General features: G+C 41.1%; 1 protein-coding gene across 1 annotated transcript in view; it reads left to right on the forward strand.

Moving 5' to 3' along the window:
- Nucleotides 1-14,275, forward strand: part of LOC136878872 (uncharacterized) — a 148,881-nt gene that overhangs the window by 110,217 nt on the left and 24,389 nt on the right. Inside the window, exon 4 of the mRNA XM_067152434.2 lies at nucleotides 12,549-12,649. Within this exon, the coding sequence (XP_067008535.2) occupies nucleotides 12,549-12,649 (101 nt within the window). The remainder of the gene's footprint in view (nucleotides 1-12,548; nucleotides 12,650-14,275) is intronic.

Raw genomic sequence — 14,275 nt, forward strand, 5'->3', positions numbered from 1 at the left:
TTACATCAAACACTTCAGACATACAACTGCGCGCCGCAAGCATTGCTAACTGACTACCTGAAACATAACAGCTCAAGTCCCGTCTACCCTCGACCCTTGGTTCCGAGACAAGTCCAACAGTATCCATTTAAAGCAGAGACAGCAAGAAAGGCAGTGCCTCAGCTTAGAAAGAAAACAAACTAAAACTGGAGGGTCGCATTGTGCTGTGCCCTTTCACACTCTCGCTCCCCTGCCGATAGCCGGGGTGTGGTTCCGTCCGGCTGGCCAGTAGTGTTCCAACATTATTATTATTATTATTATTATTATTGCAATGGCTCACTCTCCAAAAATATAACAGCTAAAATTCGTAATTACTTTCATCATGTCTTCATTACAAGCTCTGTGATATCACTCTCACACAGTGTGATTTTACTTCTTACCTTAATTGAGGAGTCGTATAAAAGGATACTTACTTTCCGTGTCCAGCTGAAGTCAGAATTTTTCAAAAGTCACCCTCTGAAAGGCTTTGTCATTGGTATCAAAGATATATCGAATAGTACAGGCTTCACCTAATCTTCTGCAGACAAGGAGATGTCAGGGATTCTGGACGTCATCCCATTCACACAGTGCTTTGAATCCCGCAAGTAGAATTGGAGGTTGGTTTTACATCTCAAGACCCCTACTCTCAGTTGGTTCAATGACATTCACAGTAAATAAGGATTGGGATATCGTTCAAAGAAACTAGAATTCTCGATGTTTACATTTTAAAATTAGAATTAGAATAGCCTCATATAGCAATGAAAGATGGATTCTCGCCATGTCAATAAGAGCCTGATGTTAAGCAGAAATTAATTGTAACCAGTACTCGTCGAACGTCCATGCCCGTGAGTGGAATCTCGTGAATCTTCGTTGACACCAGCCGAGGTAAACCTACATTATTTCGAACCCTTAGTTAACGCGCCCAGGAACGGTTACAATATATATTGCAATTTCTCGGGAAAACCTAATCAATTGAGTATGTTTCAAATGTGCAATATTCCGACTATCCCTATCTTCTCTATCTACCACATTATACGTTCAGTCGAAGATTTTTTTTTTTTTTGCTAGTTGCTTTACGTCGCACCGACTCAGATAGGTCTTATGGCGACGATGGGACAGGGAAGGGCTAGGAGTGGGAAGGAAGCGGCCGTGGCCTTAATTAATGTACAGCCCCAGCATTTGCCTGGTGTGAAAATGGGAAACCACGGAAAACCATTTTCAGGGCTGCCGACAGTGGGGTTCGAACCTACTATCTTCCGAATAATGGATACTGGCCGCATTTAAGCGACTGCAGCTATCGAGCTCGGTAGTCGAAGTATCAGCACAGATAACTGCTTGATTGACCCTTTTTTCGGTTTCCAGGTCTGTCACGAAATTAAGACTAGCTTGAAGGATTGAAACGGGGTGATATACGAGGCACGTCCGTTAGGTATCGACATTTTTTAAAGAAACACAACATTAGCTTGAAAACATTTAGTTTAGATTTTACATACCTTAAACAACATTTCCACATAGTGGCCACCATTATAAAGACAGTTGTCATAACGGAACATCCATTTTTGTATGCCTTCATCACAGAATAACGCCGCCTGTGATGGAGGCCATCATAAGTCGAGAGTGAGGAAATTGTGTACCCTCTATCCTCACGATCTTTGCTTCATCCGCACATACTAAATCATCTGTGACGACAGACGGTCGGCTGCTCCGCGGGACGTCGTGCACATGTTGACGAACTTCGATGGACATGCGAATCCATTTCCTCACCACTCCATCCATCATGACACCTTCATCATACACCGCACACACTGTGCGATGAATGTCAGCTAGTTTAATGTTTCGTGCATTCAAGAAAGAAATCAGGGACCGTATCTCTCAATGGGCGTGTTGACCTATTGTCTTGAACAATTTAAACATTCACTACAAGATGGCCAAACTATGTGAATGTCTCCAACGCCGCATGTGGCGTGCCAACAGATTAAGGTAACCATTGTGCATGCCAGCGGCTCTCAACTTGGAGCGTGGGTTGCCGACCATTGGACCCTCAGCTGAATCCTGTCATTGCTTCCACTTACTTCTGCAGGGCTCCTCACTTTCATCTAGCCTATCCGACCTCCCTTGATCAAGTCTTGTTCATTTTCGACCCCGACGATATTAGACCATTCAAGACCTAGGGAGTCTTTTATTTTCACGCCTTACGTGGCCGACATCTTTCTTTGGCCGATACCTTCATTTTTCGAATTATCGGATCCCTTCCATTTTTCTCTCTGATTAGTGCTAATAGAGGAAGTTTGCCTGGATGTACTTCCTCTTAAAACAATAATCACCACCACCGCAGCACTACACCAGAAACATACGGAAACGGTATTTATGCCTACTAAAAAAAACCCTCGTAATTGAATAACGCAGTTGTTCAATTCGTACTCCTTGTCATCCTAGAAGTGCCTTGCTGTGATGTTTCCTGTCATTACCTAGTGAATTTCAGAATAATTCCTAAAATATAGACCAAAGCTGCTTGCTTCTCAGCGACGGTACCACTAAATTACAAACGCACGCAGTAGTATTCACCGCATCTACTCAAACTTTGGGATTAATAATACTAATACTAATAATAATAATAATCACTTGGCCGCAGTTGCCATGAGCAGGCACTTCGATTTGATGGTACATGGGATGCCAGCTTGCAAACATTGGCGTTTCGTCTTCCAATTCCAGGTGGCGGAGGTACCAGAACTCCTTTTCAGCAGCCTGTCATTGTGTTTTAATTGATTATGTTATGTATACGCCAAGCTTGTTACCGGAGATCTTTTATATGCCGAAATCGAACGAGTCGGAATATCGAGAGGACTTGTTTCTGCCCCTTAAAAACGGTGTCTGCAGGCTTTGAAGCCTCAGTCTTGGGGTCTGTATACCGGCAGTTTGTCTGATCTACAGAGGTGAATATTACCGTATAAGATAGAAATTAACACAGCTCTCTTACTTCACAGCAGAATGATCAGCGTTCAGGTCTTCGGTTCACGGTCTCCCTGGCTAAGGTCTGAAGTTTTAACCGCTTAAGGAGATGAATTCATGTAGCTAAGGTACTGGGTGTTCGTTGTGTCTTAACTTTTCTGCAACTCGTAAACCATACATCCCATTTCCTTATACTACACTGACACACCACTTACTTTTCAAGGGAAATGCCTCCCACGCTTCAGAAAATTACAGATTACTAACTGGCCAGTTGCAAGTAAATTTTATGACTTAATCTTGCACGAAATGCGTAAATTGTAATGTTATTATTGCAAATCGTAATCGGCTAATTCAACAATAAATGTGATTAGAAACAAACCGTTAAAACCAGCTACATCACACCGTTCTTTAATCGCTACCTTGACGTTCTCAGATAGTGGTTTTTTGGGTGTCGAAGTCACTGTAGTTTTTTCTTCATCTGGTGCCAACTCCTCAAAGTGGGCTATCGGACATCAAGGTGTAAGTTTTCCTAATTTAGTTTTACAGTACCACAGCTATATTGAGCTACTGAGCATGTTTGCAGGAATCCGATGGTGTCTGGAAACCTTTCGTTTCACACATCTTGGAGTGATACCCATGGATTGCAAATCTACTGAACAAGTACCTGAGTTTCAGGACAAGAAATTTTCCATCCTTCTGTTTTATTGCATGTAAATATAGCGGTTTTCAGGAAAAGTCTCCTTTTTTTCTGATTTATCTTATTACTTCCCCATCAGAATATTTGGCACCTGTAGGAACGTACGCTATGCGATGGGAGTAGATTGACATGCAGGTGATTTTCTTCACGTTCTGTATTACGTCTTAACAGCTTCAACAACTTTTATGCTACCACAGCTGAGGTGCTTCTATCCTCCTGAAGCCTGGCGTCCTTTTAAAAGGGCACTGTTTAAGAATAGAATATCACGTAAAAGAAATATTTTTAAAATAAAATAAATAAAAATTGACCTTTTGTTGGTGCTCCACTTTTTTGGGAATTCATTTACCGTGGTGTGATATGCTTCTCACTTCACTGTCTCCAACCAAGACACCGTTAGGGAAGTATACACTTTTATGACATTTTACCAATAGAAAAATGTTCTGGGCCTCAGGAGGCTATACATGGGTTTCTACTGGTGCTATTTAAGCATCGAATAGTTGAAGTCCTTCGCCTGTTGATAACATACTGAGCTGTCTTGAACATAACTTATAGGAAGACTCAATGGAGCTTTATATTCTTTTCTAAAAATTTGCTTTACGTCGCACCGACACAGATAGGTCTTACGGCGACGATGGGATAGGAAAGGCCTAGGAGTGGGAAGGAAGCAGCCGTGGCCTTAATTAAGGTACAGTCCCAGCATTTGCCAGGTGTGAAAATGGGAAACGACGGAAAACCATTTTCAGGGCAGTCGACAGTGGGATTCGAATTCACTGTCTCCCGGATGCAAGCTCACAGCTGCGCGTCCCTAACCACACGGCCAACTTTCCCGGTGAGCTTTCAATGTAGGCTTATAATTATTTTGTTTTGCGGTAGTATTTATAATTATATAGTCATACTTTTTTGGGTGACATGAAGATAAAATAATTTTTTAATTGTAAAATTGATAACATGCCTATCGGATGTGATGGCTGCGCGGTACTGGTCACGTAATTGTGAACATGCATTCGGGAGATGGTGGGTGCGAAGTCCACTACCTCACCTCTGAATATAGCTTTCCATGATTTCTTCTTCTATGTACCTTGCTCAGTCACCCGGACGTTGGCGATCATCACAGTTAATGCTTTCCTGTCATCTGCCGCAACACGGTACAGATGCTGAGTACTCTGCATACCAGTCTGGTCCTTAGTATTGCTAAGGAGAGATGTTCGTTTTCCCCCTCTTCCTCTCTTCTCTTTCATTTTTCCCTTTAAAATAAGTTGCAAAACCTTGATTTCTTGTCAGCAAGTATATGGCCCAAGTAGGCCATCTCTCTGCTTTTGATAGTGAACAGTAGTTTCTTTAAATTGTGTGCCCAGTGTAAAACCTGTTTGTTACTTACGTGTTGAACCCAGGAGTATTTTAACATTGTTCTGTTCAGCATAAGCCGATTTCTTTACCAGTGTCGTTCAGCCTGTCTAGAAGTAGATGTAAGCCCTCATCTGCATATTGTAGTGTGCTTATCATTTCTTCATGATTTATCACTTCCTATTTTCATACCAGGCATATTCTGGCATATGTACCTTAATTAAGGCCACAGTCACCTCCTTGCTCAATTCAGTTCCTATTCCAGTACTAACCCATTGTCACCAGAAGACCGATTTGAGTCGGTGCGACGTAAAACTAATGGCAAAATATCTAACATTCGTCGTCAATGGCCGTCTAGAATTATACCTAAATATTTGAAAGAGGACTCCACTTCGACCACCTCATTTCTTCATAAATGATATAATTTTTACTCAAATTTCATCCCCTTCTGAATCACAGCTTTCAAGTTATTACAATTTATCTGCAATCTTTTTCTTCCGCCCAACGAATTAAGCTGTCAAACAATATTAGAAGATTATCGTCTCATTAAGCAACATCTTAACTGAGAGGTCACTTAATATAGACGAAATATTCCTAGTTAATATATCTGGAACACCAAATAAATAGGAGGATAGAGATTTGATGTATTATAATATAGCAAAGCAAAGTCACCTCCGTACAGGCTACGAAGGCCCTTGGAGTAGTGGAAGGTAAAGGCTTCCACCATTGTTAACCTCGGCGCGTGATGGGGGTAGAGTGGTCGCCTGGCCGCCTTTGCCCCCAGGAATTAACCTCGTACTCATTTTTGGTGTAGGCTGAGTGAACCTCAGGGCCATATGCACCTCCGGAAGTGAAAATCTCATTTCTTAAATGTTACGACTTCCTGACGGGCATTCGAACCCACATCCTTCCGGGCGAGCCAAGCACGCCTTTACCGCCCCGACCAGGCAGCCCCTGATTTATTAGAATATGATAAAATGAAATGGCGTATGGCTTTAGTGCCGGGAGTGGCCGTGGACATGTTCGGCCCGCCAGGTGATGGTCTTTTGATTTGACTCCCGTAGGCGACCTGCGCGGCGTGATGAGGATGAAATGATGATAGAGACAACACATACACCCAGCACCAGTGTCAGAGAAATCAACCAATGATGGTTAAAATTCCCGACCCTACGGGAATCGAACCCGGGACCCCTGTGACCAAAGGCCAGCTCGCTAACCATTATAATATGTAAAGATTTACATATAGAATTACAGCTAGAACACATAATTGCGTGAACAAACGAGTAATATGAATATTCAAACACAACGTAACAATGCTGCACTTTCAAATATCCGTGTACTGTACAACCTCGCCTCGATTTGTGCCGAAAGAGGTGTGGAAATGTATATTCTGACTGAATTTCTGATTTTAATTACTACCCTTAATCTACCCTATATACGTGGTTACTTTAGATAGCTAAATGATTAATGATACGATTTTCAATTATGATTCTCATTTGGAGAGTTTATTAGCACTATGGCCAGTCGTTAATGATCCAGCATTTTCTCACATGGCATTCCATATGGTGGCCAATGAGTACAGCATATGTTGTGAGTGTCGGATGGAGATGGTGTCGGCTATCCCCGTGCAGACGTGGTAGGCAGTGGAATCTTCTTATTAAATGGGCTTATTGTATTAAGTGCATGGTACTGGTGTAGCGTACTGCTAATATCACGGCCGCTTTCCTGTAGCGGAAATGTCTACATTAGAACCTCCATCCCAGTGGCCATCAGTCCCATCAGAGAAATACCACTTACACGATATGGTGGACGAGGTAAAGATTTGTTATTCTTCAAGATTTGACTTTTCTGGATTACAACCGGTTTAATCAGAACTGACCTTTTGTTCCGGTGTCCTCTGCTCACAGAAGATAGGGGACTAGGAATTATTAGGGCCTATTCCTCTTTAAAGGCAAAATTCTTAAATCATCGTCCATGATGGACAGGTCTAAGTTTAACAATGTGACTACGTTAAACAATAATTTCAATTTTGCTCTAGTCTCACATTGACTAATGGTGGCTTCAAGCATACGCTGGGGGGTATACATAGGTACTAGTGAGTAAACCTCTTGCTATTTTCACTGATTTCACAGAATTCTGGTGATGTAAAGCGAAAGAAAGATGAAAAAGTAAAGAAGGAATCTAAGACAAACAGAGAAGTAAAATGTATGGTGTAGTGAATACTGGTTATGTATCAATAAAAACAAGGAGAGAAAGACGAAGAGACTCGTGTGGAGAAACAATGAAAGAGTCGCATACGGTTAAGAGCCTGTACGAGTACCGAAGTATTTAGAGTCAAATGTCTCGGTAGTTAATCTAAAACTAAAATGGAAAGTGAGAAATAATTCCATACAATTGTGAATGAATTAAACAAAGGTTATTTTGAAAGACAACACTATATTTTAAATATTAAAACACATGTGGCTTTTCAGTCTGCATGGCTGAATGGTCAACTTCGAAGCTGAGGAAACCGGCTTCCAGAGCTGACCAGATTTCCTCTGGCTCGGGGACTGAGTGTTTGCGATTGTCTCAATTCATTCCTCTGTATATAATTTTATACACACAATACAGCAGGCTATGGTGGGGTATACATAGGTATTTTAAGGCAAAAACAGGTTCCATGAAGGACATTCCAGGAATCATTAATGAGCAAAGTGAGTGTGTATGTAAGGATCTTCAATAGGCAGAAGTATTCAGTCAGCAGTATGTAGAGATTGTTCGTTACAGGGATAAAGTCAAGAAAGAGGAGGTGACTAATACTAAAGCAGTATTAAAATTTACCTATGATAACAATTACATTTATAATAAGATACAAAAGTTGAAAACTAGAAAATCGGCTGGAATTCATAAGATTTCGGGGGATATCCTAAAGACAATGGGTTGGGATATAGTACCATATCTGAAGTACTTATTTGATTATTGTTTGCATGAAGGTGCTATACCAAATGAATGGAGAGTTGCTATAGTAGCTCCTGGTATATGTAAAGGAAAGTGTGATAGGGATAAAGCTGAAAATTACAGGCCAGTCAGTTTGACATGCATTGCATGTAAGCTTTGGGAAAGCATTATTTCTGATTATATTAGACATGTTTGCGAAATTAATAACTGATTCGATAGAAGAGAGTTCGGGTTTTGGAAATGTTATTCCAATGATGCTCAACTTGTAGGATTCTAGCAAGATATAGCAGATATCCTGGATTCAGGTTGTCAAATGGACTGCATCGCGTTCGGCATTTGATATGGTGGATCATGGGAGACTACTGGAAAAAATCAGTGCAATTGGACTAGACAAAGGAGTGACTGAATGGGCGGCTATATTTCTAGAAAATAGGTCTCAGAGAATTAGAGTAGGCGAATCGTTACCTGACCCTGTAATAAATAAGAGGGGAATTCCTCAGGACAGTATTATAGGACCTTTATGTTTTCTTTTATATATAAATGATATGAGTCATGAAGTAGATACAGAGATAAGGCTTTTTGCGGATGATGTTATTCTTATAAAATAATAAATAAGTTACAAGATTGTGAGCAACTGCAACGTGACCTCGAAAATGTTGTGAGATGGACAGCAGGCAATGGTATGTTGATAAACGGGGTTAAAAGTCAGGTTGCGAGTTTCATAAATAGGAAAAGTCCTCTCAGTTTTAATTACTGCGTTGATGGAATGACACTTCCTGATGGGGATCACTGTAAGTATCTAGGATAGATGAAGATCATCATTGGGGTAATCACGTAAATGGGATTTTAAATAAAGAGCATAGACATCTTCACATGTTCATGAGGGTGTTTAGGGGTTGTAGTAAGGATGTAAAGGAGAGGTCATATACGTATCTGCTAAGACCCTCACTAGAGCATGGTTCCAATGTATGGGACCCTCACCAGGATTATCTGATTCAAGAACTGGAAAAAATCCAAAGATAAGCTGCTCGTTTTGCTCTGAGTGATTTCCGACAAAAGAGTAGTATTACAAAAATGTTGCAAAGTTTGGGCTGGGAAGACTTAGGAGAAAGGAGACGAGCTGCTCGACTAAGCGGTATGTTACGAGCTGTCAGTGGAGAGATGGCGTGGAATGACATTAGTAGATGAATAAGTTTGAGTGGTGTCTTTAAAAGTAGGAAAGATCACAATATGGAGATAAGGTTGGAATTGAAGAGGGCAATTTGCGACAAATATGCATTTATAGGAAGGGGAGTTAGCGATTGGAATAACTTACCAAGGGAGATGTTCAATAAATTTCCATTTCTTTGGAATCATTTAAGAAAAGGCTAGGAAAACAACAGATAGGGAATCTGCCACCTGGGCGACTGCCCTAAATGCAGATCAGTATTGATTGATTGATAGTGATATCAACCACCACGGAAACACACAATCGTGAATTCCACACAATTTTGGTGCAAGGAAGGGCATCCGGCCGTCAAACAGCGCACAGACCTCAAGAGCGACACAGTTAGCACCCGATACTCCACCCCTGTGTGGAAAATGTGGCGATAGATACAGAAGAAGAAGAAGATATGTGACAAGGAAAATTAAGGTATATGTCTGGCTGTGTTGACATTGGTACGGAATAGAGTAGGTCGTACAGCCAGTGATTCAACGCTGAGTGTCAGCAGGTGGAATATAACCTGACTCCGACAGGGTTCAACAGCTGCGAGTGGATTAACATGTAGGAGGGTCATTGGCCCTTAGTACTGGGGATACTACTGAAGTCCCATTATTTGTAACATCTATATTCCAGAGGAGTCTATTCTATATAACAGGAGCGGCATAAATTCCTGCTGGCAGAACCTTTAAAATGCCTTTGGTAGTGGTGACCCTATCGTAATAATAACCTTCATAAGGAGGGAGCGTGTCCTGGAGCCGACGCAATCTCTTGTCACTCCAGGAGAGATAATAGAAGTTGTCTGCTGGAGATCATACAGACATGGGACTTGTAAACATTCTCACACTGACCAGAAGAATAGAAGAAATATTCGACTACATGGAGGAAGGAGGGGTAGATCATTTAGGTTTAAGTGGAAAAGGGTAGAGAGGATAATGAGGGATATGTTGAGAAAAACTGTACTGGAGTGGAGGAGAAGATCCAAGAAATGTAGTTGGAATCATTAAGGCCCGGTTTCACAGTATACGCTTAAGCCTTGGATCGGGCTTAAGCGGGAGCTTAAACTCTGGACGAGTTTCACAGTGGGGAGTGCAAGTGGTAAGCCGAGCTTATCTGTGACTGGCTTAAGCTGTATGAAACTGAGGTTTAAGCTAAGGATTCAGATCAGATGGTAGAGCGCTGGCCTTCTTATAGCTCAACTTGGCAGGTTCGATCCTGTCTCAGTCCTGTGGTGAAGGTGCTCAAATTCATAGTTAGTGGGATCTAAAACCAATAACATTAATAAATAACTTATATTTCAGAATATATTTCGAGGCTCAAGAGACAAAAATGTCGGTCGGTCACTTGCTTTCTTGGCTTACGCTGCGTGAACCATCAACGATAGACCCCAAGTTTAAGTGTACGAATTGTAGAGCATAGAAACCTCTACAAAAAAGTCCGGGATGGTATATACCTATTTCCAACCGTTTGCCCTCTAGAAACGATGTATAACCTACAAGTGAATCAATCATAGGCTACGGATGTAAACAAAGATGAGAATTGAATCACTGCGCATGCGCAAGCATTACCAACTTCGGAGATATTCAGCTTAGTAAAGCTGCACATGGTCCCCCTACTGTGAAACTCGTAGTGTTTAAGCCAAAGAGTAAGCCTTGCTTAAGCGGCGTGCGTGGCTTACTAAAGCTTCGGCTTAAACTCAAACTGTGAAACCGGGCCTAAAAAGTAAAGAAGTAGATAAATATATTGAAGCAATTAAATTGGTATATGACGGAAACCTGAAATTGAGCTCCAAATTATATTACCAGAAAATAAGGGATTTCATATAAGTATATTCACTCCGAAATGACAACAGTGAGAAAAATCTGGAAAATTAAAAGAATGTTGCTGTAGAAGTAAATGGGAATGCGTTTATACCGATAGTTTCAATGCTCAAGTCTGGAGTGGAAGACAAGGAAGAGAAGAAATGTTAAGGTTGTTTGGATATGGAAATGAAAATCAAGAATGGGGAAAGCTGGTCGACTTCTACGAAAAGAATGACTTACAGGCAATAACTCTCAAAAAGTCACAAGATATGGATAGGGACAAAGAATAACAAAGACGACGACTATATTTTGATGGAAAAAATTAATCGACATAGCTGCACTCCCCGGAGTAACATTTGATGAATATTATAGGCCTCTTCAGGCTAAAATGGAGAGAAAAAAAAGCGTCACAAGGAAGCAAATTAGAGAACAAATAATAATACAGTGGTGATTGAAAGAGCAAGATATCAATCAGAAATATTGTAAAGCAATAAGTAAATATATGCCTACAAATTACACTGGGCCTGCGTTTTAGGAATGGACAAGAATGGGCAAACATCCAATGAAGAACTATACAATGCGGAGTTTAAAAATGTGATATAATTTCTAGCTGAGTGATGGATGGCCATACCTCAGGTATACACAGTATGGTTATTATGGACGTATCATCCGTCACGATACACAAATGTGCTTGAAATGATGTCTATCTCTGTCCAAGACAGTCTGAAAGCGCTGGAAAGCATGCTGCACGTTCTGCTACGCCTCTTGATATGTTTCTCTTCAGATCGGCACACGTGTGAATGTACTCACGGTATACTCTGTAACATGCAAATCTTGTGGCTCATAGCCTGGACATCAATCCTGCCGAATATGGTGCGCGTATTATGTTTGGTTTCCTTTCTAGAGTGGGTTATGTAGGGAAAGCTTATTGTAACCACCCAATGCGTGTGTGTACGATATCTGTACGTTTGTGTTCACTTGTAATTCATTGTCCGGCTCCATGGCTAAATGGTTGGCGCGCTGGCCTTTGGTCACACTTGTCCCGGTTTCGATTTCTGGCAGGGTCGGGAATGTTAACCATAATTGGTTAATTCCGCTGGCAGGGGCGCTGGGTGTATATGTCGTGTTCATCATCATATCATCCTCATCACTACGCGCAGGTCGCCTACGGGAGTCAGTTCAATAGATCTGTACCTGGCAAGCCGAACCTGTCCTCCGGGCACTAAAAGCCATACTCCATTCATTTCATTTCATTTATGGCGACTAAATAATTGGGAGGGGAGCATGATAGTCGGGTGGCATTATATAGGATATAGGAATTTTGAATTGAAAAATCACATCCATGTGGCTCAGATAAACCTTCTCTATCAATCTGAGAGATCCTGTAGGATCATCTTATTAGTCAAATCTTACGACAAGCAGAGGATGTTATATATTCTTCTATCACAAAAGATATAACGAGAGTTCTCTTCTGTTTGAGTTGAGCTGCTTGGGCTTGTTAAACTTTTGACGGAGGGTGTGATCGATTACGGTGCTCCTCTACAAGTGATATTGAATTCTGACGACATGATTACTTCCACCACTTATTTTCTCTTCGCAGAGAACGAGGCCCAAAGGGAATGTAAGCATGTAACTCCATCCGGAAGACGTCTGGGCTCTGTCATGACTATGTGTTCAAAGACTTCTCCACCTACACCAAAGGTAAGCCAAAATGTTTACCATTTACTGATGAATTGTATTATTATACTATCTGTAGTACCCGGTTCTGCTCGGGTTACTTTTTCAATGTTAAGTTTTAGGATTTGTACGACCTATTTGAAGCGATATTTTGTAGATTTCTTTATTGTGACGTTGACTGATAGTTGACGAACTCTTTTGCAGACTTAGAAGTATTGTTATGTGTATAATGTTAAGTTTTAATTTGAGATTATTTAATTTCGCGTTAAAGTATTTCCGTGTGGCACACCAGATTGTCTGGGAAGTAGGTGGTTCTTTCAAGCAAGTAATACATATAAGTTATAACTCTATGTAATTACGCAGCGTAGAAGTGATGTACATGATTCCAACTGCCACTGGGACTGTCACAAATCAGCCTAGGGTCTCCGAAAACTCTCTCTTCTCTCATTTTGTACATTTTCTTTTTTACCCCTTCTGAACCGTCGTAACGATGGAGGCTGAACTTGGACTTAAATGGCATCCATAGTGTCAATTTGCTCTTAGCGATCCTGTATGGATTCGACAATAATATCGGTCGTTTTCGATTATTTTTATATGTCTTCCCCTTCCATAGGGGTGCTAAGGATGTCTCATGATATTAAGTCGTATGTGTACCAAGTTTGCTTGAGGGTTATCCTAGAACATACACGCATATTCTACATCCACAATCTTGATCGTTTTGGGCATTTTCACTCCTTCCCACACCCCCTGCCGATGGAGGCTGAATTTGGACTGAAACGACTTCCGAAAATTCACTATTCATCTCAGCGACCCCAGCAACTATGAATTCTACATTAATATGGGTTTTTCAATTATTTTCACAATTCACCTCCTTCTCAACCATACTCCTAGGGATGCTAATGGTGTCTTATCCCCTGAGTATTTTGCCATATAGTTACTCATACACATGCATCTATAATCTCTGTCGTTTGGGATATTATTTTTTACCCTTTCTCAACTCCATTCCGATTGGGGCTGAACTTTGAATTAAAAGGCATCCATAGTGTCACCGTTCCTCTCGGCGATCCAGATCGATCGTTTTCCGTTATTTTTCACATTTCACACCATCCCCTAGGGGTGCTAATGGTTTCTTGCCCCCCACAGTCGTTTACCCAGATAGTAAGTGCCAAGTGTACCAAGTCCGGTTGAGAGCTATGCTGGAACATACACACATTCATCCCTAATCTCGGTGAATTTTAAGATTTTATTTTCATCCCTTCTGACCCCCGAGCCTATGGGACTAAACTTGGACTTAAACGACATCTGAAGTGTTACTATTTACCTCGGCGACCCCCAAAACTATGTATTCTGCATTAATGTTGGCCGTTTTCTATTATTCTTATACGGTACGTCACCAACTTTCCATCCCTGCCCAAAGGAGTGATACGCGTGTGTGAGTCTGTGATATCCGTGATGGATAATGGTGTAAGATGCAGTGAAAAATGTGGCAAATGCAGAAGAGTAGTTAAAAATGGGATTCTGTGTCGTAAGTGTGATGAATGGTACCATTTTCGTTGTGCAAATATTGTAAATATGTCTGATATTGAAGAAAGTGTGTGGCTGTGTCCCGAGTGTAAACAAACTGATAGTGAGATAGAACAACAAGAAAGA

The sequence above is a fragment of the Anabrus simplex genome, chromosome 1 (assembly GCF_040414725.1).
Source record: "Anabrus simplex isolate iqAnaSimp1 chromosome 1, ASM4041472v1, whole genome shotgun sequence".
Lineage (NCBI taxonomy): Eukaryota > Metazoa > Arthropoda > Insecta > Orthoptera > Tettigoniidae > Anabrus > Anabrus simplex.